Here is a 24,810-nt window from a genome sequence, read left to right on the forward strand (position 1 = left end):
ATGGCATATAGGATCACACTTTATATGATATTTCCATCTATAACAATTCAGTTGTGTGATCCTACTGCGAGCATTATGCACATGGTGACATAACCCCAAGGTTCACCAATGTACACAAGCTCGTTAACTGTTACTGGTACAGAGACCCCAGAGCAGACAGAGCAGGCCCAGGACCCCAGGAGGGATTATATTTAACAAATAGCTATGAAAAGCCTGGGGATCCCCCAGGAGGAGCACAAATCTGTGGCAAGGGATTGAGAAATCTGGGCTTATCTTCACAGCTTGCTGCCACCGCAACCTTAGGAGAAGGAGTTTGGAAAATGAGGTTTTATACTAAGCAAGCTAAATCTAATTAGAAAGCTGGTTGAAGGTTTTGTGTAGGGGTTGAACAGTGGCAAAGTATTTTAACAGAACAGCAAAAACAGAATACATGCTTTAAAAGCCTAAAAAAGACTAAATCCAATACAGTCTTATGTAGACCATTAAATCACAGAGCTGTTTAAGATAAAACAAACCACATCTGAGGAAAACATTTATATTTATTCTAAATACAATCATAATCAGGCAATTGTGCATCAGTAGTTTGGAAAGTGTGCGGAACTAGTTTTATAATTCACATTTTATTTATTAATTTAGTGGTCGAACAAAGACCACATATGCTTCACACTGGGTTAAAACTGAACTAACAAGCCTGGACTTTGACATGTGAATAGTGATTTACACAGAATATATTACAATATACATATAAACATTTATGTTAAAAAGTATGATCACTGCTGGAGACCACTGATGACATTTTTCACCATGAGGAACTGCGACTCTCGGTGGGAACGCTTAAGTTTTGCTCTCCTGTTCTGGAACCAGATCTAATACAAAGAAAAAGAACAATACTGTTAAACATATTTTGTGATATAGATCTATCTATATAGATCTATAAACAGTTCAGACATGCTATAGAAAACCACATTCCTTTTATTGCTGTAGCCTTTAAATATTGTATCCAAACCTTCAAATTTAAAATGACTTAGAAGAACACGGTTTATCCTTACCTGTATTCTGTCCTCATCGATGTGCAGTTTCTGGGCAAGCTCCTCTCGTACATCAATGCCTGGGTAGGAGTTCACTTGAAACACGCTCTCAAGTATCTCAATCTGGAAAAACAAGATTTAAGGAAAATTGATCTAATGTCCACAGCTACTACGTTGTATTTTTTTTTCTAAATAACTAGATTTTTAGAAAACAGAGAGGGGGTGTTCTACCTGTAAGCTGGAGAAGGCCGTCCTTGGTCTCCTTCCTAGACACCAGCTTGGTGATCGTCTGCAGCTCTCCACCGACTCTTCACATTTGCCCTTATCTGTCACCAAAACTTCCAGTGAGCTATTCATCTTTAAATCATCTTGTGTTGGTTGTACATCTAGATAAAATTGACAGCAGATTTTTGATGAGTTTATTTAACCAAGAAAAGACATTAACAGCTACAACTTTTATCAGACAACAGACAGCTGTGATTATAAGTGCTATGCAGCCAAAGAGGAAATCTGTATCAGTGATTTTTATTCAACAGACTTACTGTTAGTTTTTACCGATTGTATGTAAGACTTTATTAAATTATTATTATTACTATAAATAATGTTTGATGTTAGTTTTTTACTGTACAGATAGAAAATGTTTTACACGTTATTTTAATAAATAATAACATGTTTTGCCTATTATTTCGAAACAAATTATTTGGTATTATTCCATAATTACATAAAAAACTGAAACAATCTATGATGATAATTATGATTTTGGTGATGATTATGGCTCTTTTTAATGAGTCATATTAAATGACTCGATTCACTATTAGGAGTCGATTCTATCATCTTTAAAACAGATTTTTTATTTAGTGTTTTTAACCCGTCAAAGCTTACAAATATAATCAATTATGTTTGTTTGTTTGTTTATGATAATTTGTTAATCTAACTACTAATTTACAATCTCACCACTAATTTTCCAAATAATATTACATTGCTAAAACGACTGATTCAAAGAGCCGACTCAAAGAGTCCCTTATAAGACAGCAGAACACTGCCATTATCTTGACAGGCTTGTTGTACTATCGTGAAATGTTATTATATGTTATATTCTATTTTGACATACTATCCACCCCAGGCTGACCTTACACACATGTAAGCATATTAACGTGTAATTGTACCTGTCCATGGTCTGTGAGGGGTGTAAATGGTCCTCTGCTCAGGTCGGTCCAGTCCCAGTATGCGGTCTATAGTGAAGAGTGAGAATCCGTTTTGCTGTGTGGTAAAACTATCAGACGCCATGTTCACTCACTGAATCAATTCCTCCAGCTCTGAGAGCAAGTGTGATACTTCACTCCTGCCCGTGGCTTTATAAAACTAAGTGGGTGTGACCAGTCAGTACTGGAATTAAAACCACAACTTTTCCATCTGAATGGGTTTGGGTCCCAGTATGGGGGCTGAGGGTCGATCTACAGGTAATTCTGTGTCCGAATTAGTCTGTACAAGCGTGAGCACTGAGGCGTTATCTATTAGAGAGACAGATTCCCTGCTAGCTACTTATTTACTGAGACAAAACAGAGCTGGTGTTCCTTTATTTTTGCCCACCAGGTAGAAAATGAGGTGTAGTATTAATTCCCTTTAGCCGTGCTGGTGAATCCTCTCATTTCCTTCAGCAGACGGGCTGCATTATGAGAGAGCAGTCAGCTAGTGAGTAATCTCATTTATAGCTGCTTTTCTTTAAAAATGTAAAACAGTCCTAATAAAAGTGGTCTGAAGCTATTAAAGCTAATCCTGCTGAATATCCCCTCCTCTTGCTCTTGTCATGCAGAAGAATAATCCCATAGCAGGTCTACAACATGCTCTCTATTGTTCCCATTCACTAACTGAATCTATCTATTCAGCCCAGCTTAAATAAATAAGTTAACTTGTTTATTTACTCATTTACTTAGGAACTAAAGTGCACAAGCTCGGTCCCTCTGCCCTGTTTTGTCATGGAAAAAGTTGGACTAATTAGAGTTATTTAAATGCAAACCAGAATGCAGGCCAATTAGGCTTAGATGCAGAAAAAGCCTATTATCAGTGGGACAATATTTTAAATAATGCTGATTGGCAAGTGAACCAGTTTTCATTTTTAAACTCTTTGCCTGCAATGGCATAAGCAAATCTAAAGGCTTTATAATCAGAAACAAAATAAAGCAGAAGAAATAGCTTTATCATTACAAGTGATCCTGAAAGTGATCTATGTGCGAATCATAAAAATTCAACCAATTAGTTCGAATACATGACATTTGTTGTCTTTTTACAAAAATGTTAACTAGTTTAAATGCAGTTTTATCATGTGGAATTTCAACGTGCAGAATTTTAATACTCTGAAACTTAAGTTGGTGTCAAGTATCCTTTACCCCAAACCCCCCAAAATAATCTATTGTTTGAAAAAATCTGCAATGTACAGTACGTCATCATACAGTGCATTTCTGTCCGTTTATTTATTTTACTCAAATGATTTACTGTATGCTTGTGTAAACACACCCTTTAACGCTGAGCATATAATAAATTATAAAATGTTTCTTTTGCATACAAACTAAAATGTGTATACTGCAGGCTTAAGTTCTACCTTCATTATCAATGGTGTATTATACAACCTGGTGCTGTTGGCATAAGAATTGTCCTTGTCACTGTCATGGATAATAATAACACTTTAAATGTTTGGCTGATGGTTGTTACTAATAACTCACATGATATATGCACCAAAAATGATCAGCACAAAGACCTAAGTGACTTTAATCAGGGCCAAATCATTATGGCCAAATAACAGTTGACATATCTATAAAACAAAAAGGGGTGCTCACAAAAGATCTTCAATGTTGCTATATTTTTGACCCAAGGAGAGCTGAATAACCTTGCTATTGGGAGGTGCTCTTGTAGGTGCTGGTCCCAAGCATAAATAAAATTAAAGAGGGTTGAATGCAGTGGACATATATGAAATTAACAAAAGTTGTTAAATACTCGTTTGAACTGAAGTAATTGCCACTAAGACTAGTGTAATTTTGGAAGCAATACAGTTACCCTTTTTATGCAAATCTAAATAAATCATTAACATATAATAAAACACTTCATTTAATAAGACCCTGCTTACAACAATTACAAGTATGTTAATGACAGAGGATTAGTCATTGACTCATTAGTTAAGGCAAGTGCTCAAACAAACCAAATGTAAAAACTGGACGTTTATTTAAGTTACTTTGTGGATAACACACAGAAAAATTGCACAAGTGCAAAAAAGGGTTGTGGCAGCTAATACATTCTCATAACACCCAACAAACGATTTGCAGGTATTAACATAGACAATTTAAAATACCTATTATAGTAATATACCAACATACAGATACAAAATTGTCATATATGGGACTAGTGAAAACAGCTTATTATAGCTTTTCATTTGAACCGGCTTTTACAATCTTACAAAAATGTAACAAAAGTGTAACAGAAAGAATTTAGCAAATTTAGACTTTTGTGCAAACCAAGTAAGATGATTCATTCATCATTTATCTTTTGACATCACTTGATTCTGGTTAGGAAACACTGGGCACAAGTCAGTAATACACCATGGAGAGGGCGCCAAGCTATTGCAGTAGATCACACCCTCACTCGTGTTAATTTACTCACATGTACAGGGTAAGTAACAGCAGCCACTTCAACTTGTGTATGTTTTTGGTTAATAGGAGGAAGCCAAAGGCAAGATTACAACAAAGATTCTCAAGACCCTGGTGCTGGGCAGAACCAAAACCTGCCTGTATCATCATGCTACCCATCAATAAATGTGTTCATGTTATATACCAAAAGGAAAAAAAAAGAGTCCTTAAGCCAGAAATATGTGACCACATGGCCACCAAAACCCTTCAAGAGCAGCCATGTGCAAACAGTTAGTTTAAATTTCAGTACAATTCAGATGTAAGAAAGTTTTGAACTCGTAGAAATGATCTGAACTGGTACACAACTCATAAGACATGATACGATTTCTATCAAATTTAAAATGGACATACAAAGTATTATAAAATCCTATACAATTGTTGTAAGTAATGCATTAATCCAGACAATTTCAAAGGGAATGGATTGCAAACGTATTTGCAACTGTATAATTACAATGATAAGCTTAGACTTGACAAGAAACAAAATTGCCTAGACGGTTACCAAAACAGTTCTAAATTTACCTGGACATTTACAGTTATAAACCTTATTAACCATTTATGATTTTTGAAACATTTTGGTCGATCAAATTAACTTAAAAATTAAATAAAAAAACCTCCCTCTTTATGGTAACCGCCTGTAATGTATTTCATTAATAGTGTTATCCAAATCAATTCAGGTGTATATGACACGACCCAAAGCACAAGCAGACATGTTAGAGCAAGAAACAAGTCCTTTTTAAACGTTATTCATGTGCCACCTTGCACATCTCATAGTTTTAGTACTTTTTTTTACACACACAGCTTATTTTAGATACAATTCAATAATGAAAACAATACAAAATACAATATTAATTCAAATAAAAATTTAAACACTGCTTCTCTTAATCTATTCACCCATAAAATGACACTGATTCCTGTACGTTCTGTCTTATTTATGTTGCAGTCACTCTGCAAATGTCATTTTCTTTAACAAATCAGTAATGATTTGAATAAAAGGCTGTAAAGGCTTTTCAATATAAAGCTAAACCAGAGTACAGATCAACTTTTTTCCCACATTTTAAGCCTCTGATTCGCCGCTTTTCAGTCCCTCCTCACCAGCATCGCTCTCCTCTGATTGGCTCTTGTTAAGGACTAGGAACTGTCCATCAGTAGCAGGAACGTTTGGTCGACTAGAGGCAGCTATCAGCCTACTTTGTTCCTCCAGGTCCTGTAATTATAGTTTGATTTGAATAGCTGCTGAGTTAACAGTCCTTGTGTAAACATTAGACACTCATTTAGTCCAACCCTACCTTTTCAATCTGTTTCTGTTTGCTCAGCTCTTCTTGTTGTTTGTCCTTAGCCTTTTTCAGCTCTTTTTGTGTCTGAGTGGCTTTGCGATCCTACAAGAAAACACAATCAATCTGTAATAATCAGACTTTATTGTCTTCAGATCCCACATACATAACTAAACTATTTTATTGTTTGGTGTTTACTATGCAAAGAGACTTCAGTAAATATTTATATATTGTTCAAGTATAGCACAGTCTCACCATTTCTGAATGAAGTGCTATCTGTTTTGCTAGTCCCACACTATCACAGATCTGAAAGGAAAATAAGATAAACAAAATATATTAGGCTTATAGTATACATAAAACTGTTTTGAGCAAGGCCTTTAACCCTCAACTGTACTGTATACTGTATACTGTCACAATTGTTAGATGCTTTGGATGAATGCATCTTCTCAGTGCCATGAGTGTAAATGTAAACCTCATATATGAACGTAAAGAAAAAAGAACACTTTTATTGCACCTTTTCTCCATCATTATTAGATTCGAAGATGTAGCAGACAGTGACTGGACGTCCGTCTGTTTGTCCTCCAGCTGTGTGCAGCACAAAGCCGAACAGGCGCTTGTTTTCCTGATGTGATGCACAAAGTACCACACTGGAGAGAGGAAACTACAAAGAAACAAACAGAGCACCCGTGTATTACAGTTGTCTAACAATAAATAAATTTACATTGACAGTAATGGGCTCAGGATTTAATAGTAAATAGTAATATTAGGTATAGTAGTAATATTTGTTGGATTTGCAAACTCACACCTACCTTTAATCTTGTGACTTGTGTTTGAGGATCGATAAGTCTGGAAAGAGTTACAGAGACTAGTAAGGTTTCATAAAAACAATTTACTTTTAAAAATGTACATAAAAATAGTTGTATCTTACTTCAGACAATCACATGTAACAAGCAGATGAGACTCTGTCATTCTGAATATGTTATGTATGGCTCGTGCAGCAAGGATCTGCCTCATTGTCTCGTAGATGACGTCTGGGTTTTCGGTGACCTTCACTTCCATGGAACCCAGGAAGCGCACAATAAAGAGCTGGTGCAGGATGGAGTCTGCAAACACGTTATGAAACAAATAAGAATATGTTTATAAGGACATGTTGCTGCCGTATGCCTGAGCTATTTTAGCCACTCTAACCACAGCATAACCATGACAATTAATGACTTACTATTAAACATAATGGAACGATTAATAATATTCATATTTATGAAACACGTACCTTCACCGTCTCTAGACTGCATCTCTCCAGACTCTCCAAATGGGTTCATCCTTCTTTCAACAAAGGAACAAACACACACTGGTGTTATTTCAATAGATCAAGCAAAAAAGAATACAGCAGCATGCATAATGGTGAACATGCTAAACCGGCTTAAAGTAAAGCTTTGTGTACAGTAGCAGGGGGCAAAGCAACAGGTCTGTGGTCCTTTCCAGGTCCTTTTCTTTTGACATTAGGAAACAATTGATTAAAACTGAAATTTTGTCAATGTTACAGTGGGGCAACTATTTTAATTTGGCTCAAGTTACAGAAAACTGGAAAATAAACCCATTCATCAATTGTTTCTGGGATAAATATCACCTTAGTAATTTTATAGCCATCTATAGAGATTGCATATTGCAGTGGCAGCATTAAAAGATCCTGTCTGACCTTCCCTCCACAAACAAGGCGAATTGTGTTTGTGTGTAACTGGCGAGTCTGAACACTCCGTAGTGGTGTGTTACCCAAACATGTAAAAGGTGAATTAACAGTATCATATCCCACAGTACTTACAAAAAAGCTTATCCTTTCATTCTACACCCAAATTTGCCAGAAACACCAGCAACCTACGGCTTTCTCGTGTAAATCTTTAGACCTAACTTGCAACCTGCTGCTAATCAATAAAAAGCAACATGATTGAACTTATCTTCTCGAGTCACTGACCTGCCCTGGCTGGCACCTTTAGCCTGGGGTGTACACTCTTCACTGACCGGTGAGATAATATCAAACTGGATGGGGGTATCTGGAGCCACCAGAGAGTCCAAAGACAGCGATGAAAGAGCGGGTGACTCGAAGCCTGCAGAGCTCTGACTGCTGGTCCGAGAAGCTCGGGGTCGGTTCTGCCTATAACCAACATATCAAATTAATGTTATCTGATGAGAAAGGATTAAACAGTGTGGTCTGATTAGGAATAAAGCAAGTGTGAGTGTGTGAACTGGAACAAATACTGACGTGCTGGGTCTGAAACTCTCGTGCCGCTGCTGAAACGATGGTGACGGCGTCACGGCTTCCAAAGCGGACTGGTTAACCCTTGCAGCAGTTTCCTTTAAACATAGTTTAAATAGCTGTGATATGGATACTGGAAATTAGAATAATCTTAATTCTTAAAATATATTTTAAAAATTTTACAAATTGTCTAAGTTTAACAAAACTAATGCTCACATTTACCTCAGGCTTCTCACTCAGGTATATCCTCTTTGAGATGTTATTTATTGTTGCTATCCACTACAAAGAAAACAGAACAACACAGTATTTTTATGCCCATATACCTAAAATCTAAGAATTTTACTTACACAGCTGTTAATTAAAGTCATTACCTCTTCACAATCCTTCCTGCTATCTGCTTGCAAAATAGCAACCCTGTGGTGAAAAGAATAATTCCAGTTATTGTGGATATTGTGGATAAGATAACAGCACTCAGTGTTCAAGCTCTGCAATAATGTACACCAAAGATCAGACATCTGACATATAAATGGCATTTAAAGTAAGCAGAACATTTTTCAATGACATGGGACAATCCCAAAAAATGCTGTCACTATTCATATGCTTTTGATGCTTTAACGTACTTCTTGCCATCAAAGGCGGAGATCTGAAAGCAGAAGCGCCGGTCCTCACAATCGACTGCCATTACAGAACAGTTATCTATGTCCATGACCAGCCCTCCTGCCACATCTCCTCGAGACTGGCTCATCAGGTTTCCTCCCTGCGTGAAAAAATACTGCCGCTCCCAGCTGGACGACACCAGCCCTGTTTTACTGTGCAGAAGAAACAAGTGAGCTGACTGTTGCATTCACTGTCTACAGCCGTAACCGGTTCTGAGAGTGTACATCAGCATTCATACTTGCGCATGTTGAGGTAGCCGGCTTTACGGGTCAGGTTCCGGTTAACAGGGATTTTGTTTGGGTCTGGGTCGGGCATGTACAGCAGATCACTGGCCTCCTCTAGATCCTGGATCGTCTGCTGCATTGTGTCCACCTCACTGTCCATCTCCCTACGTACACTAGTAATAATAATCATTTTTTACTTTTTAGTTTTTCAAATGATGCTAAACATTGTACTTTAAGACTTGAGTAACAGGTGCCAGACTGCTTTGTGCCACAGCTAATCCAAACCAATAATTACAACACTAATAACATGCATTAAGATGTGGTAGACTTGGAGTGGGGTGGTATTGCAGACGTGTTTGATATACAACGGCAAGTAAAAAAAAAGTGAATTGTTACAACGATGTATAACAAATTTTTAAAAATAATAGATGGCAGCTAGCAAATCTTGAGGATAGAGGTGCTCTTCTTGGCTCAAAAGAACACTACCCACCACATTTACTGAAAGGCTTTTAAAGGCTCTCAGAGCAGCTCGTATTACCGGCGAGTTGAGGAATGATTCTAGTTAAATATTAATAGAGGAAATTAGTAATGCTGTATGTGACCCAGAGTCAATCATGTGACTACAACAATAAAATAACCTTGTGCTTACTTAATGCAAGTAGACATGCATAATTCTACATAAATAAACGGTGTAGTTTGACAATTTAAACATATCATGCAAAAGGAGATAGAGGTAAAAAAGGTAAACCTACTTCTGTACACTTGTCCCGATGTTTGTAAGAAAATCCTCCCACTGCTGTGAAAGATTCTCTGATCCAAGCTTGAAAAAACTAATCTGATAAAGAGAAAGAAAGATTATTATAATAACTAATCAAACGTTTATAATAACAATAGTTGTGGGCTCAAAAAATGTGCTATGAAATAAGTGATTGAAAAACACAACCACCACATAGTTTTGTTAAAATACATAAACTACATGTATCATCTGAATTCGTCGGGTATGCAGACAAGAAGGTTTGCCTGTGGCTACTCCTAAATACAGGAGCTGTTGAAAGTGGAGAAAAACTTTGACGATTCCATAACAGTTATAACAAATATATTTTAATTCAACACATTTCATTAATGTTTGTTCTATAAAAGTAATAAACATGGACTGACTAAAACTTTCAATATATTTTTACAACTAATGAACTAATGAATTAAAATCTAACTAGCTGACTTAAACTAGTGAAAAGAGAGATAAGATGTTCACACCTGGGCTTGCATGTATCCCAGCAGAGGCTCCAAGAGGGCAATCTTCTTCTTGTACTGTAGTGTATTAAGCGCAGTGAAGTAGTGCATCATGGTCTGATGCTGCTTCTTCCTGGAGGTGTAAACGTCCTCCATTACCTCACTCTTTACCTATAGTGTAGGGAAGAAATGTACATATCTTTTTTGTAATGGTGTTTTGTAACAATATTAAAGATTATTTATGTTTAAATTATTCACCGAACAGTACATAATAAAATGGTTAATCAGTGCAATTCACAGTTTGTGTGCACATAATATACTGACAATACAGTGGATATTATCATATGCATTAAAAAGCCACATTAAAACATTAACCAATATAATATTTCCTTAAATTATTTCCATTTCCTTAAATCAAACATTGACTAGGATCTGTGGACATGTACCACCCAGGACATGCGTCTTACCTTTTCATTTTCTTTCTTTTTTGACAGGCGGCTGTATCTGTTGACGGCCATGTCAAGATCTGGAATAAGAAAAAAGAAAACAATCCTATTTTACAGTTATTCCCGAAATTCACTGTCATTTTTCAGTAGTATTATTTTGCCTTGTGATTTGATTAAAAAAAAATGTGATTCTCACCATCACTGGATATCTGGAACACTTCTTTCAGTGTGAGAATTTCTGCAAAGGAAAAAATGTTTTTATTTATTTATTTTTTACATTAACATGTATGGCATTTGGCAGACACTCCTTTATCCCAAGCGTGTTGCAATTATAACAAAATACAATCCAAGCAATTAGACTGGGTTGAATAAGTGCCGTGCTCAAGGGACCAACAGCAGAAAGCTGGAATTGGTAGGTCTTAAACCTAGCCACTGAGCTACTGCTACCCTTTACATAAATAAAATTTACATTCATAACCATGGGCAATGACATTGGTCCTGGTTTCAGTACAACCAAACTCAGTCGGGATCTATGAGCAGCACACTACCTTTTAAATCTCTCTCTTTGAATTGAGTAATGGGGAACATCATGGCGTCTGCTAACTGAGTGGACAGGACTGCATGACAGGAGCTGAGCTACAGAAAAATACAAACAGAATGACGATAAATTCCAGAGCAACATTGAAACACATCAATTAAACACAGAAGGTGAAGGAACGAAGAGTTGCATTGTTCTCACTTCGTCAATGACTTTAGCGAACTGCTGCAAAGTCGAGCTCATGACCTCATCGTCACCACCAAGAGGGAAACGCTAAGAAAACACGAGGGACTGTTGAGATTAATGCCAATAAGGAGGTGCTGTTGTGCTCACTTACAGTGCTTATTAATGCTATTTTGAGTTAATGTTAATGCAATCACACCAAAATTAATAAATGCTAATTAAAAGACAAGAAATCTGTCTAATTACTTGTTTCTCATACTCCTTTAGCAGCTTAGAAGTCAGATGTGTAGAAGCACTTAGTTCATTCTGTAAACCATAGAAGGGATTGATTAAATCACATTGATTTTATTGTCATGTGCTGGGACCTATTCTATCCAAGGTAGTAAAAGTAATTATGCCACTTCATACCTGTGCATCATAGATTCTCTGCATAGCCTTGAAAAGCTGATGGTAGTAGCTAGAAATTGCAACCGTGTCCTCTTCAAACACACTAAGAAGGGAGCGGGTCTATACAGACAGAAAGGAAAGTCATTAAGAAGATTAACTAAAGTGTGAAAGATGAGGTTTTATTTGTTTCGCTTTTCTAATGAGTACTACTGAAATATCTGCCATAATAAAGCATGAGCAGGATATGGGGGTGGAAGTGGGTGGTTCATACTGTTCCTGGTTTGTTTAGTTTAATTAGCTAGTATAAAATGAAGGCTGATCAGAATGGTCAAACAAATATCCACTTTATTATAAGCAAAAGTATTAAAATTATCAAAACATTAAAACTGAGCAAAAAATATCCTCAAACATTACCTGAAAATATTTTATCAGAGACTGCACCACCCTCCCTTACTTTTACGTAGTTTGGGTGGTCGAAGGGCACCAGAGTACATGTAAAATAAACCCCATGTGTACACAGGGAAATCTTACCAATGCAAAGCTCACCAAGTCAAAACTCAGAGCTAAGTTACCAGGATATATTTTTATTTAAACAGTTGTTTTGTCAATTATTTAATTATCACTTAGTGCTTTTTTCTGGTCAGGTTGGCAGTGGGTCTTGTGCTATACAGTAACTCTGGATGCAAGCCAAGAATACCTGGACAGGGTGCTGATCCACAGGAAGCGACCACAAACTCACACATTCAGAGGGAAAAATGTAGTTCCTGGAGGAAACTCATACTGAAATACGGGAACCCACTAAACTCTCCACAAACTGTTGTAGGAGCCAATGATCAAAACCAAAGTTCTCAAGACTCTCAAGATGTTGCTGTGCAGCATGAACTATACCAGCTGTGTCATAGTGTACAATATTCCAAAGAGAATCTTGTGATATAACTGAATGCTTGGTTTTCTTTGTTGTTTGTTTGTTTATTAGGATTTTAACGTCATGTTGTTGTCAAGTGCCCCATAAATGAAATGCTCAATGGAGTTTAGGCCAGGACACTGTGGAGAAACGTCCATGTCAGTCAACATTCATTGATCTTATTTGGTCTTTAAGTAGTTGTTCCAAAGCTTCGAGCTTTAAGGTTTGAGATCTGTCATAGAAAACGCTGTATTAAAGTAAGACCTTTGGCACTCACTGCATGTGCAATCAAATGCGACACAATGTTTATATTTTAAAGCATTGTGCTTTGAAACATGCTTAGAACATATTGGATTTGCCATATCGTCCATCCCTACCGAAACATATTCTCAATCCCAAATCACATGTTACTCCCTATAAGTGTGCACTACATTGATTTAGAAGTAATAAGCTCTATACACTTTTAAGTGCACTATCTGTACAATAGTTAGCTATTTGAAATTCAGCCTTTGCTTGTAAACATTAAACAATAGCTGGTGACACCTCCCAACACTTGCATTTCCATACAACATATCAAAATGACAATTTGCGTACCAGTCCTACTATTAGCAGATTAGTCTAACAGCTAAATGTGATTAAAATAAATAGCACATATCAGTTGCAATGATAATAAATATCCCGCTAGCACAGGCTATAGCTATTTCTAACCAGTTTAGCCACTTAGCACAGATGTTTACCTGCGGACTGTCCTCTAGTGTTTCTTCTATCGGTAATTTATCAATTCCAGGCATAGTTGTTTTTATAAATGACTGTATACGTAACAACGAAAACCAAAAATTATTCTAATAAAATGTTTCCTGGGTCTCTCCGGGCAAAATCAACAACCTTCCCACACATACGGATATTCCGCGTCTTCCCCGCCTCTCATTGGCCGACAAATGCGGCTGTATCCCAAATCACAACCTTTTAATTATTAGTCTCCTACATAGGGTACAAAGTTAGACTATCAGTTCTTAAACTAGTGCACTTTATGTCTAATAAACATCAAGCTGGGATGTTTGTTCGTTTGTTTATTAGGATTTTAACGTCATTTAGTTACTCATTACACAAGATTCATCAGTTCACACAAGGTTATATCGAACACAGTCCTGGACAATTTAGTATCTTCAATTCACCTCACTTGCACGTCTTTGGACTGTGGGAGGAAACCGGAGCACCCGGAGTAAACCCACGCAGACACAGGGAGAACATGCAAAATCCACACAGAAAGGACCCGGACTGTCCCACCTGGGAATCAAACCCAGGACCCAAGAAGGTCCTCTTCTTGCTTTGAGGCGACAGTGCTACCCACCGAGCCACCGTGCCGCCCCTCAAGCCGGGATGTAAACAATTCATGTCAAGCAAATGTAATAATTTTTAATAAAAATACTTATTATTGGATAAAGATATTCTTGCCTAATATGCAAATCTGTCTTTACCACATTCATTAACTACTAGTTTTAACCAGCTTTCTACATTTTTGCCAGCTTTTTATCATTGTAACCATCATTCTACCCACTGATCAGATTTCTTTTAGCTCTGACCAACCTAAGTGAGTTGGTAGTATAGTTCCTTGGCTTGATACTCACCTCAGCTTTAGACATTTTTTGCTTTAATAAAGGGTTTTATGAAAATGGTGTCTAATAAAACATAAATCCTGAGAATTCTGGAAACCTTAGATAAGGGTTGGAACTTCCCAACAATCCCAACACTACATTTACATTTTCAGCATTTAGCAGACGCCTTTATCCAAAGTGACTTACATTACAGTTACAGTATACAGTCTGAGCAATTGAGGGTTAAGGGCCTTGCTCAAGGGCCCAACAGTGACAACCTGGCAGTGGTGGGGCTTGAACCAGCGACCCTCTGGTCACTGGCCTAGTACCTTAACCACTAGGCTACAGCTGGCCACACTAAATAGTAGGAGTGGGCGGATCGATCCAAATATCCATAGTATCGATAACGTCGGTAACCAACGTTGGTATTGGAATCGGATTAATACTAGTGTGATGGGATTGATGCCTTAGTTTTACTTTTTCTCAGCTACATTCAGCACGTTTCTCCTGTTTCATAAGAAAGTGTAGACCATGTCTGTACAGATGCGGCTCCTCTCACATCTTACATGTACACCTTACGCCTCCCCTCCTGCTCTGCTGTGTTTTGTTGTGGTATTGTCACGTTGTTAAAGTCCTAACAGACATCAGTACGTTGGTAGGCATTGGAATATTGTAAGTTTTTGAATAATTTGCTTTGCACATACAGAAATTATAGTGTAAATTATACTGCGTAAAGTACGGACGCACCTTACGCACTTTGCGCACCCTACGCAAATAATTCTGTGCTTTTGTGTTTTGATGAATAAGTGCTCTTTTCTTTTGGCTTTGTGCTTATTAATGTAAACAGAATGGCATCTGTTTTTTATTTTAAATGAACAAGAACACATATATTCGGTCACTATTAGAAATGTACATATTTATTAACCCAGCAAACACAACTACGTGTGGTATGAGTTAGCCGCTTGGTGGTGATACGCCATGGTGGTAACGTTGTGAGAAAGTAAAGCACAGAAACAAAAGATCTGACTTTAAACATCTGAATTTATCTACAACCCTACTGAGAGCAGATACTTACAAAAATGTGTGTATTGCAGTATTACTGTGATGAAGAGTTCTTAATAGAGAGTGCTTATAGAGACAGAAATCATGCAGTTAGCTTAGCAGCTAACAAGTAACAGTGTTTATTAATTCGTCAAATCTGTAATATTAAGTTTAACAAATATATGTATATACATAAGTTTCAAAAGCAATGCACAAACCTCTAAATATACAATTACATTTTACAGAAAAAGTGTCAACAAATCCAGATTAAATCTGTTATTACAATTTATCTTAATATCAATGGTAACATTTATTACATTACCAAAATAGTGGCAGCACTGTGTTGGTGCTTTGTTTACTTATATTTATTAACACTGATTTATAAATAAAGGTCACAAAGCCATGATACTTTATGTTATCTGTATTAGGTGCTGTGCTTATGTCACTGAGCCTGAGCTTGACACCTCTGACTATACAGATCATACTCTTTATATAAAATAAATTCCTTCAGACGGTTTGGCAAAGGCAGGAAGCTCATGAAGACCGGTGCTCTAAGGCGCAGACGCCCCAGACATCTCCTGATCTTCAGACGGCAGAGGTGCTTCAAACAGCGGACATTCTCTATGCAACAGGCAGAAAAAGAAAAAAACTTGTCTCTTACAAGTTAACTTTAACTGTTTAAAAACAATGATATGCAAAACCACCTCACCTTGAATGTTACATATTTCTGGCCACTGTTTCTGTTCCATCAGAACAGCCTTTAGTTTGCAGCAAAACCTCACATGGTCAATGTAATCTAGCATGATGCGTACTACACTTCCTGCTAAATGCTTCAGCCAGGAGACACAGATCACTTCACAGAACTGCAAATTAAGAATAATGGCCATAAATATATAATAACATATAACATAATAACATATATTAATATATAATAAGGGTTTATCACTTTCAATTTGTCCATAAATATGATGTTAATTCTCCAAATCAGTTAATACTAATAGTTAAGTTTGTAAAGTCCCCCTCTTACCATGGTGTCTTTGATGACAGTATTGGTCCAGCCTTCATAATCATCAGGCACATGAACTCTGTCCCCATATGGACAATCAAAGCAGCGTTCTATGTCATAGCCATAGTTAAACAGCATCCTCAGCAGCACCTCATCCTTCAGTGCATACTGCAGGGCTGAAGGAAAGTGTGTGGTGTTCACCCTGCAGAAGTAGTTTACATTGGCACCGTACCGCAGCAGAATATCAATCAGCTGGTAGTTGTCCAGGCGCAAAGCCACCTGCAAGGTTTTCACTGGGTCCTGGTTAGGCATGGCCCCAGCCTCAAGAAGCAACTTGGTGGATCGCACATCCTCATTCAAAACAGCGAAGTACAGTGCAGATCTAGGCTCGTCATCATAATTCCGCCTCACTCGTTGGTGAAGCATGAAGTTTGGGTCATAGCCTGCATTGAGGAGCATCTCTTGACATTCTGTGTGTCCTCCAGCAGCTGCTGAATGAAGGGGGCTAATGCCACTCTCGTCAACAGCTTCAAATGAGGTCTCAGGAATCAGCAGAGCTAGAGCCCTGACAGAAAAAAAACATTTTATAACTACATATGCACTAGTACAAAGCTGAGATACTCGTATCTGAACAATGTGGTCTAATCTTCAAGTAATGATATTAAATTCAGTGCAATATGTCTGTCAACACTTGTGAATATGTGAGTACAGCATCAATTAAGATAAGTGCAAAGGGTTCACAAACTTTTTTAGAAATACTATATAATATCTTGATGGTTACCAGTAACAAAAATGCCTCTTACTTAACATATCCGCGATGGGCCACTCTGTGAATGGGCAGGTGACCTGTATTTTTGGGTATGTTAGCATCAGCGCCATACTCAAGCAGCAATGAAATGACATCAGGGTTACCAGATGCAGAAGCTTCATAAAGGATAGTAGCACAGTCTTGAGCCTGAGACTCCACTTCAGCACCTGCAGTCCAAATCATCACATTTACAATAATTCTTCATAAGAGAAAAAACCTGTACTGAAACATAACTGCTCATTGTCATGAATGTCAAACAGGAATGACAGTACTTGCAAAATGTAATCTAATGGTTAAGATTTTAGGTTCTATTTTATACAAGTTCTAATGTCTAGTACTCCAACCTATTTGTAAGAGTTCCTTTACTATCTCGAAGTGTCCAGCTTGAGCTGCCAAGGCTAAAGGTGTAAGGCCATAAGTGCTTCTGGGATCGGGACGAGCTCCAGACTTCAGCAGGAGCTTTACTAAATCTGTCAGGCCCAGGTGAGCTGCCTCATGGAGGGCTGTCCTGCAGTATTTCCCCAGCTGGTTCACATTGGCACTGAAGCGCAGCAGGAGCTTCACCATTTCATGGTGGTTGTTTTTTATGGCTGTGAACACATGATCACAAGTACTCAGAAGAAACACGCTACCAAGCTGTGGGTACCAAAATGTTAACTGGGTCATTCATCATAATAAAAGCTCATCATTATAAACAAATACTACTTTATTATTTTTTACATAATATGTCCTTCATCAAATCTTCAAATAAATTAATGTTGCTAACCAACAGCAAGAAGTGAGTCCTCATCATTGTCCTGGAAATCTGGACTGCTCCCATTTTCCAAGAGGTAACAGACGTTGTCTAAGTGACCCTTTTCGACAGCCAGAAAAATTGCTGTCTTACCCTGATGAGTTTTGTGAGACTTAGCATCTGTGGGAGATGCTGTGGTAAAGCAAAAAATAAATTAAAAATTAAACTTCTTTTTACAGCACAATCGCAAACAATAGGTAATGTCACACCCCTACCATTGAAAGTGATCTCCAGGACATACTGGTTGTTCTGAACAGCTGCCTCATGTAAGGGAATCTGACCTGTATTGTCCTCCTCAGAGAAAGTATTCTGGTGGATTGTCAGTGTACGGAGAGCCTTTTCATCACCTGAGATACAATCAGTTACACAGTAAAAGATAAACTGAGTTGTCAGGTTCAGGAACCTTGCATCTGTAGTAAGTTTTGCACCTTATAGCATACACCTTTATTTAAATGTATTAATCATATTCACCCACTGACCATTTTATTAAATACATTATGCCAGGACCTTTTCTTAGAATTTTTCCATTTCATGTCAACATAAACATGTTAAACCATATCCCAATATGTTCTAATAGATTCAAATCGGATGACTGGGAGGCCAGTGAAGTATTTATTGACTTGTGCCATTAAAAGGTTAATTGTGCCCACACCGGAAGGCACATGGTCAGTAAAAAATAATAATCAGTTTGGCCATGGGAATCCAAAGTGAACTGAGATCTCAGGCTCTTGAGCTTGAAGCTAAGCTGTGATAACAACCGGCCGGCGCTGACACCATTAAGTGTGTCATGAGTGATGGATAGTGCTTTTTGAAAACCAGCAGCCATTGACAGTGCGTTATTGATAGACAGACAGACAGACAGACAGACAGACAGACAGACAGACAGACAGACAGACATATAACCAAAATAGAAAAATGCGGAAAAAAGATCCCTTGAATATCAAAAGTACTACAGTTTAAAAAAAGTTGTATTATAAAATCCTTGTTTGGAAAACACTTAAAATTCTTACCTTGTTTGATGGCGCTGGAGATTTTGTCCCTTTTCAAACTAGTCTGCAATATTCTGTGTCGGATCAAAATACACTCTTGGAAACAAGCATGTTTCTAATTCAGACTAATTCAGAAAAAAAAAGAAATTAAAGGTTTTTACCTGCAGCCATCTTCAGAAATGATGTTTTTAAACTCAGTTTGCTTGCTGTTTCCCAGAATGCTCTGTTCGATCATGTACTGAGTTGCCACATCTTCATCCAAAATCTCATTTGATAACTCTAAATCCATAGTGCTGCTGTCAGTCCCGCTCAGCAGTGATTGATCAACTTCTGTATAAACTCCAGAACAATTTCTGCAACATCAGCAAAGTGAAAATAAGATATGAAGGACCAGTTGACTTGCTGACATCCAACTTTATTCCAAGAGGTTCCAAGATTTAGACATTTACTTGCATCTTCATAAATTTATATGTATAGCAGATAAAAGTGAATCTGCTCTGTTAAGCAGTTACACCACTGTAAACAAATCCTACATAACCGCTCATGTTTGAAAATATTACCCTGTAATGCAAAGACTATTTATAATATCTGCAAAATAAAATGCTCACATAAGTGACAGCATCCTGGTGACAGTTGTTTACATTACTGCTTACCAAAATTGCTCTGTAGCATTTTCATATCCTGTGGTTGTTTGTGGCGACTTCTAAGCTGCGCTCTAGGTTATTTATGCCATGGCCCTGCTAAAAATATCTGATCATGAGACAGAGTTAGGTCACTTGAGTCAACCTGCCCACGATCTGCTGTGATACGCTGCTGCATAGACACTTCATAATGGGGCAGTGCAGGCAACATGAGTAAAGTGATTACACAACATGGTAAATGCCTCTCCATGTGTATGTTGATGAGAAACTATTTGGAATTACATGGATTTCTGCATTTTATAACTCATAAAAAGTAATCCGATCTTTAACAACAAGAGTCATGAAGCTGCTGATTGTGCTTGTAGAACACTAAAGAAGAATTTTGGACTGTTCATGGATTTCTTGATTTAATAGTTCTTTGTTTGATTATGTCTCTTTGTTTGTTAGACTTTAATTTGGATATTTTTCTGTTATTTTCTGTGTTTTGGGTCATTGTCATAGATCATTCAACTTCTATCAGCATTTGGAGACAAAGAACTACAAACATTCTTTAAATGCATTGTTCCCTCAATAGCTGCACGCTGTCCAGGCTCTGAGATAGCAAATCAACACCAAACCATAGTGAACCATACCCTGTTTCACCTAACATACTTGCATGCATTTCAGCAGTTGTTTTAGTGTTATAGTGTTAACAGATTTTTGTTTGGTGTAAGATAACTGTCTTAATAAAGAAATAAAAGAAATTAAGGCTGCTATTAGTTGTCCATTTAGATAAAAAGCAAACTAACATGAATTCCATGACGGGTGTTTAAACTAGCTAATGTTTAAATACAGCTAGTTTAGCTCAAGTTTATGACATAGATTGCTGTTAAACGTTGGTGTCAACTTTGCATACCTTAAACTCACACACAAATATCACAAATATGGTAAATTCAAGAACAGTTTGTCACTTTTATATAAAACCCATAAAGAAAAGTAGTTCCAGGCCAGAAATGTCAGTATCAGGTCATCATTGTGTATTTTCTGAACACAACGAATCTTCAGTAACTGCTTCAAAGTAATTTTGCCTGGAACACTGTTAGCAACCCAGGACCAGGTACCAGTTGACTGCAGTTCACTCACCAGCCTCCTTCACAACACAGACTGGTCTTTCACATGATTATTACATGACTGCCATTTTCCAAATGTGCTCTATTGCTTAATTGGTATGAAGTGGATTTTAATTATATTATCTTTAGTCCATTCCTAAATACAACTACTTTCCAGTCACTGTGTGGACCAACATGCATGGCAATACGTTTTATTGTATAACATTTAGACCAGACTCGGCAAATAATGAAATAAAACTATTTTTCTGCCACACATGTACTTTCATTAAAACAAATTACTTTATTATTGGAGTGCTTTTGTCTTGGCTTTGCCGTCACTGGCAGCCAAACCGGCTCTGGACTCAACAAAACACTGCAAGTAAGCTGGCTTCACATATCGTATCCAGACAATTCACTCATCATACCCATTTTCATAATGTAAAAAATAGAGAACCATATAAAATCAAACATTTGTTGTACCATGAGATAGCTAGTCTATTTTTAAAAGTTAATACAGTGTTCACTTTAAATGAGATTTAAACTGTACTCTTTAGTGAGTATAAAATCTAAAAACACCCGTGTTCACACTGCTACCTCTTATCATACCAGCCTAAATGAATCTTTTATTTTGGTGTGCATATCAGCATTACAAAAACCCATAAAGCAGCATTTCCTTGTAAAGACACGGCTGACCAGGAAAATTCATACCACAAAAAAACAACACAGACCAAGAAAGTTTATGTATTTGAAAAACTGATTTATTGTGTTCTGGGCATCGTGAGTATTTATGACCTAGGTCTCTCCTTCTTGCCTTTGTACAGAGCCAGAAGAGAAACGTTGGCCACCTTCACCACCTTAAAACGTACACCAGGGATATCACCAACGGCATGTCCCTTACGACCAAACCCTGCCACCAGAACTTCATCGTTTTCCTGTAAAATTGCCAAAAATGTGAAATTAAGCTCAGTCAACAATGAATTTCTTTGTCATTAAAAGTACTGCCTGAAGGTTCAATACAGCTCTTAGTAAACTGAAAACATTTACCTCGATGAAGTTCAAGCAACCGTCGTTGGGAACGAAGGCAGTGATTTTCTTGCCGTTCTTGATCAGCTGGACCCTGACGCACTTCCTAATAGCAGAGTTAGGCTGCTTGGCTTCAACACCACTATGAAGGGAAAGATTTAATAATAAAACCATTATTCAAGTGAATTAATTAAACCAATAATTTAGGTACAAAATGGATTTGTCAAAAGAGCACGTACACCTTCTCAAGCACAATTCCTTTGGCGTGTGAAGCTCCTCCGAAGGGGTTAGCCTTCAGGGCAGTACCCAAATGGGCCTTCTTGTACTGTTTATCATGCCACTTCTGCTCACGGCGGTGATCCCGCAGCTTTCTGGCGGTACGCAATCCACGGCACTTGCCTAGAAACAAGGGTACACAGTCATCACCAACACGTCTTTATTTCCCTTGCATGTCTGCCACTGAGTAACGTGATTGACTTAAAATGCAAAATGTACTGGTGATTGGATAAAAGCGTCTGCTAAATGCCAAAAATGTAAATTTAAGTTTGATACAAAGTGACTTACATTACAGTTTCAGTATACAGTCTAAGCATTTGAGGGTTAAGGGCCTTGCTCAAGGGTCCGAAAGCAGCAACCTGGCAATTGTGAGGCTTGAACCAGCAACCTTCTGATTACTAGGTTGGCCATTAAACAAAAATACCAACATCTACTCCAACGTGGTCACACACTTCTGATTGTGCATTGACAGCAAACACGACAATAATTCTACATTGTACGTAGGGCAAGCTGTAGCCTAGTGGTTAAAATACTGGACTAGTAATCAGAAGGTCGCTGGTTCAAGCCCCAGCTTGAAGACTGTATACTGTAACTAATGTAAGTCGCTTTGGATAAAGGCGGATGCTAAATGCCGAAAATATAAATGTACATCACTGTACGGTTTACTGTTAACACGAGCAGTATTCTATACAGGGCGACAGCCAGTGAAAATCTGTGTTTATTCAGGATTTAACAAACCGAAATAAACCAAGCTAGAGTTACAACAAAGGAAACCCCAAAAATTCTAGTGATTTTTACATCTGCTTTAAAGTTGTCGAAAAATTGTGATTCCATGTTACCGTATGTAGCCTGAATACTCGAGTTTTACACTGTATGTAGGAAATACCAAATCTGTTCGGTGTGAAGTGGCACTAGCATTGGCATAAACGTTCCCAATTACACAAAGTCCACTTTTAATCATATTAAGCTGCAGAAATAAAAAGTGTTATCATAATTCATGCTGTAGTCGCAGCGCTTAGCGAGGCTACGTGTTAGCATGTTAGCACGGAAAATGGCGTGAGCGATCTCCACGTTGTCGAGCCGAAAATGAACAAAAATAACCTTAAACTACTCACTACCGGTTCTACATAATCACATATTTAGCTAATTTAAAGTCTGATCTCGGTACAAACGTGATTACTGACACACAGTTGTGGTATAAAACAGCATTTTATTACAAATTGTGAAGAAATCCAGTTCTCACCCATGTCGGCTGGATTAGAGTCCGGGGAGGAAAGAGAGCTCCCACAGTGCTTTGCGAGAATATTGCTGCTGCAGAAACTATAGGTGTCCGCACCAATCCCTGTTTAAAATGCCTGATCCAACAAAACGTATTTTTATGTCACGCTGTATATATTGTACAATTCTATAATTCACTTAGAAATTATAGGTCTCGTACGAATGTTTAGTGAAAATATTACAACGTTTCTACAAAGCCTGTAACAGAAGAAAATTAGCGCCGGCGTTGATTACAGTAGATCTATAAATCATATACAGAAAACACTGATCTGGTCAATGATTTACAGATCAGCATTCACAACAATAAGGTAATAATACAGTTTTAGTTTGTGTATTAGGATTTTAACGTCATGTTTTTCACACTCACACACAAGGTTATATCGAACACAGTCATGGACAATTGAGTGTCTCCAATACACCTCACTTGCACGTCTTTGGACTGTGGGAGGAAACCGGAGCACCCGGAGGAAACCCACGCGGACAAGGGGAGAACATGCAAACTCCACACAGAAAGGACCCGGACCGCCCCACTAGGGAATCGAACCCAGGACCTTCTTGCTGTGAGGCGACAGTGCTACCCACTTAGACACCGTGCCGCCCAATAATACAGTTTAAATAAAGTTGTACATATACTTGTAAGGGTTGTATTGATCTAGTTAAAAAGTCGAAATTAAATACTTACAGCTTCTTACAATGTTTTTCTGCATCCTTATAAAGTAACCACCCACAACTGTTTCACAACATTTTGTTCTGCTTCTTTAGCCCAATTGCAATTTCATCCACAAGTTTGTTTGTTTATTAGGATTTTAACGTCATGTTTTACACTTCGGTTACATTCAAGACAGGAGCGGTAGTTACTCATTACACAAGATTCATCAGTTCACAAGGTTATATTGAACACAGTCATGGACAATTTAGTATCTCCAGTTCACCTCACTTGCACGTCTTTGGACTGTGGGAGGAAACTGGAGCTCCCGGAGGAAACCCACGCAGACACGGGGAGAACATGCAAACTCCACACAGAAAGGACCCGGACCGCCCCACCTGGGGATCAAACCCAGGACCTTCTTGCTGTGAGGCGACAGTGCACAATATTGTGTTGTGACCACCCTAAATGTAACATATGTAACTGAATGTACATTGTTTTATTATTTAAGTATTCCCTTGGTGGCCCTTATTTACTATACAGCTTGCAATTTCTCTCAGCCCATATAAGTGGGGCTAGTTTGACTGCACCCATTACAAAGTACACAAGTGTTCCTTCTACTCTATGTTTTTTTGGCAAATGCAATACAAGCCTTTGTGTTCTTTTTGGTCAGCATTGGTTTGCCTTGCAGCCCACATGAGTGCTATTTTGCCCTGTGTGTTTCTTATTGTGAAATTGTTTACGGTTGCAGCTCTTCAGATGTTTGGGTTCTATTGTGACCTTCTGGATGAGTCGACGAAGTGTTCTTGGTGAAATTTTGCTGGCTGGCC

The 24,810-nt window shown here is 37.8% G+C and overlaps 4 protein-coding genes across 5 annotated transcripts; all 4 read right to left on the reverse strand.

Annotated features, from left to right (window-relative positions):
• Positions 1-598: 598 nt before the first annotated feature.
• Positions 599-2,498, reverse strand: hesx1 (HESX homeobox 1). Its single transcript, XM_062986963.1, has 4 exons — positions 2,195-2,498; positions 1,260-1,414; positions 1,050-1,151; positions 599-866 (listed from the first exon to the last, which is right to left on the reverse strand). The coding sequence occupies exons 1-4, from the start codon at positions 2,313-2,315 to the stop codon at positions 771-773; spliced, it is 474 nt and encodes a 157-aa protein (XP_062843033.1). The 5' UTR covers positions 2,316-2,498; the 3' UTR covers positions 599-770.
• Positions 2,499-4,146: 1,648 nt separating this feature from the next.
• On the reverse strand, positions 4,147-13,657 carry appl1 (adaptor protein, phosphotyrosine interaction, PH domain and leucine zipper containing 1). 2 transcript variants are annotated; one of them, XM_062986282.1, is made up of 22 exons: positions 13,534-13,657; positions 11,914-12,012; positions 11,752-11,811; positions 11,524-11,595; positions 11,333-11,420; positions 10,981-11,022; positions 10,806-10,864; positions 10,363-10,509; positions 9,861-9,943; positions 9,123-9,281; positions 8,848-9,036; positions 8,599-8,641; positions 8,450-8,506; positions 8,234-8,325; positions 7,946-8,125; positions 7,247-7,296; positions 6,905-7,079; positions 6,786-6,822; positions 6,491-6,637; positions 6,232-6,282; positions 5,992-6,081; positions 4,147-5,909 (listed from the first exon to the last, which is right to left on the reverse strand). In XM_062986282.1, the coding sequence occupies exons 1-22, from the start codon at positions 13,585-13,587 to the stop codon at positions 5,760-5,762; spliced, it is 2,124 nt and encodes a 707-aa protein (XP_062842352.1). In that variant the 5' UTR covers positions 13,588-13,657; the 3' UTR covers positions 4,147-5,759. The 2 variants fall into 2 exon arrangements, with proteins under 2 accessions (XP_062842352.1, XP_062842351.1); XM_062986281.1 differs by having other exon boundaries at positions 7,247-7,299.
• A 1,924-nt stretch (positions 13,658-15,581) lies between these two features.
• Positions 15,582-19,710, reverse strand: asb14a (ankyrin repeat and SOCS box containing 14a). Its single transcript, XM_062986681.1, has 10 exons — positions 19,682-19,710; positions 19,190-19,381; positions 19,050-19,102; positions 18,255-18,386; positions 18,013-18,171; positions 17,591-17,836; positions 17,242-17,413; positions 16,460-17,003; positions 16,142-16,295; positions 15,582-16,053 (listed from the first exon to the last, which is right to left on the reverse strand). Exons 2-10 carry the CDS (start codon positions 19,315-19,317, stop codon positions 15,875-15,877), a joined length of 1,767 nt encoding a protein of 588 aa, XP_062842751.1. The 5' UTR covers positions 19,318-19,381; positions 19,682-19,710; the 3' UTR covers positions 15,582-15,874.
• A 1,783-nt stretch (positions 19,711-21,493) lies between these two features.
• rps23 (ribosomal protein S23) lies at positions 21,494-23,382 on the reverse strand. Its single transcript, XM_062986714.1, has 4 exons — positions 23,300-23,382; positions 22,020-22,179; positions 21,802-21,922; positions 21,494-21,689 (listed from the first exon to the last, which is right to left on the reverse strand). Exons 1-4 carry the CDS (start codon positions 23,301-23,303, stop codon positions 21,543-21,545), a joined length of 432 nt encoding a protein of 143 aa, XP_062842784.1. The 5' UTR covers positions 23,304-23,382; the 3' UTR covers positions 21,494-21,542.
• Positions 23,383-24,810: the final 1,428 nt, after the last annotated feature.

This window comes from Trichomycterus rosablanca, chromosome 24 (genome assembly GCF_030014385.1).
Source record: "Trichomycterus rosablanca isolate fTriRos1 chromosome 24, fTriRos1.hap1, whole genome shotgun sequence".
In the NCBI taxonomy this organism is placed as follows: Eukaryota; Metazoa; Chordata; class Actinopteri; order Siluriformes; family Trichomycteridae; genus Trichomycterus; species Trichomycterus rosablanca.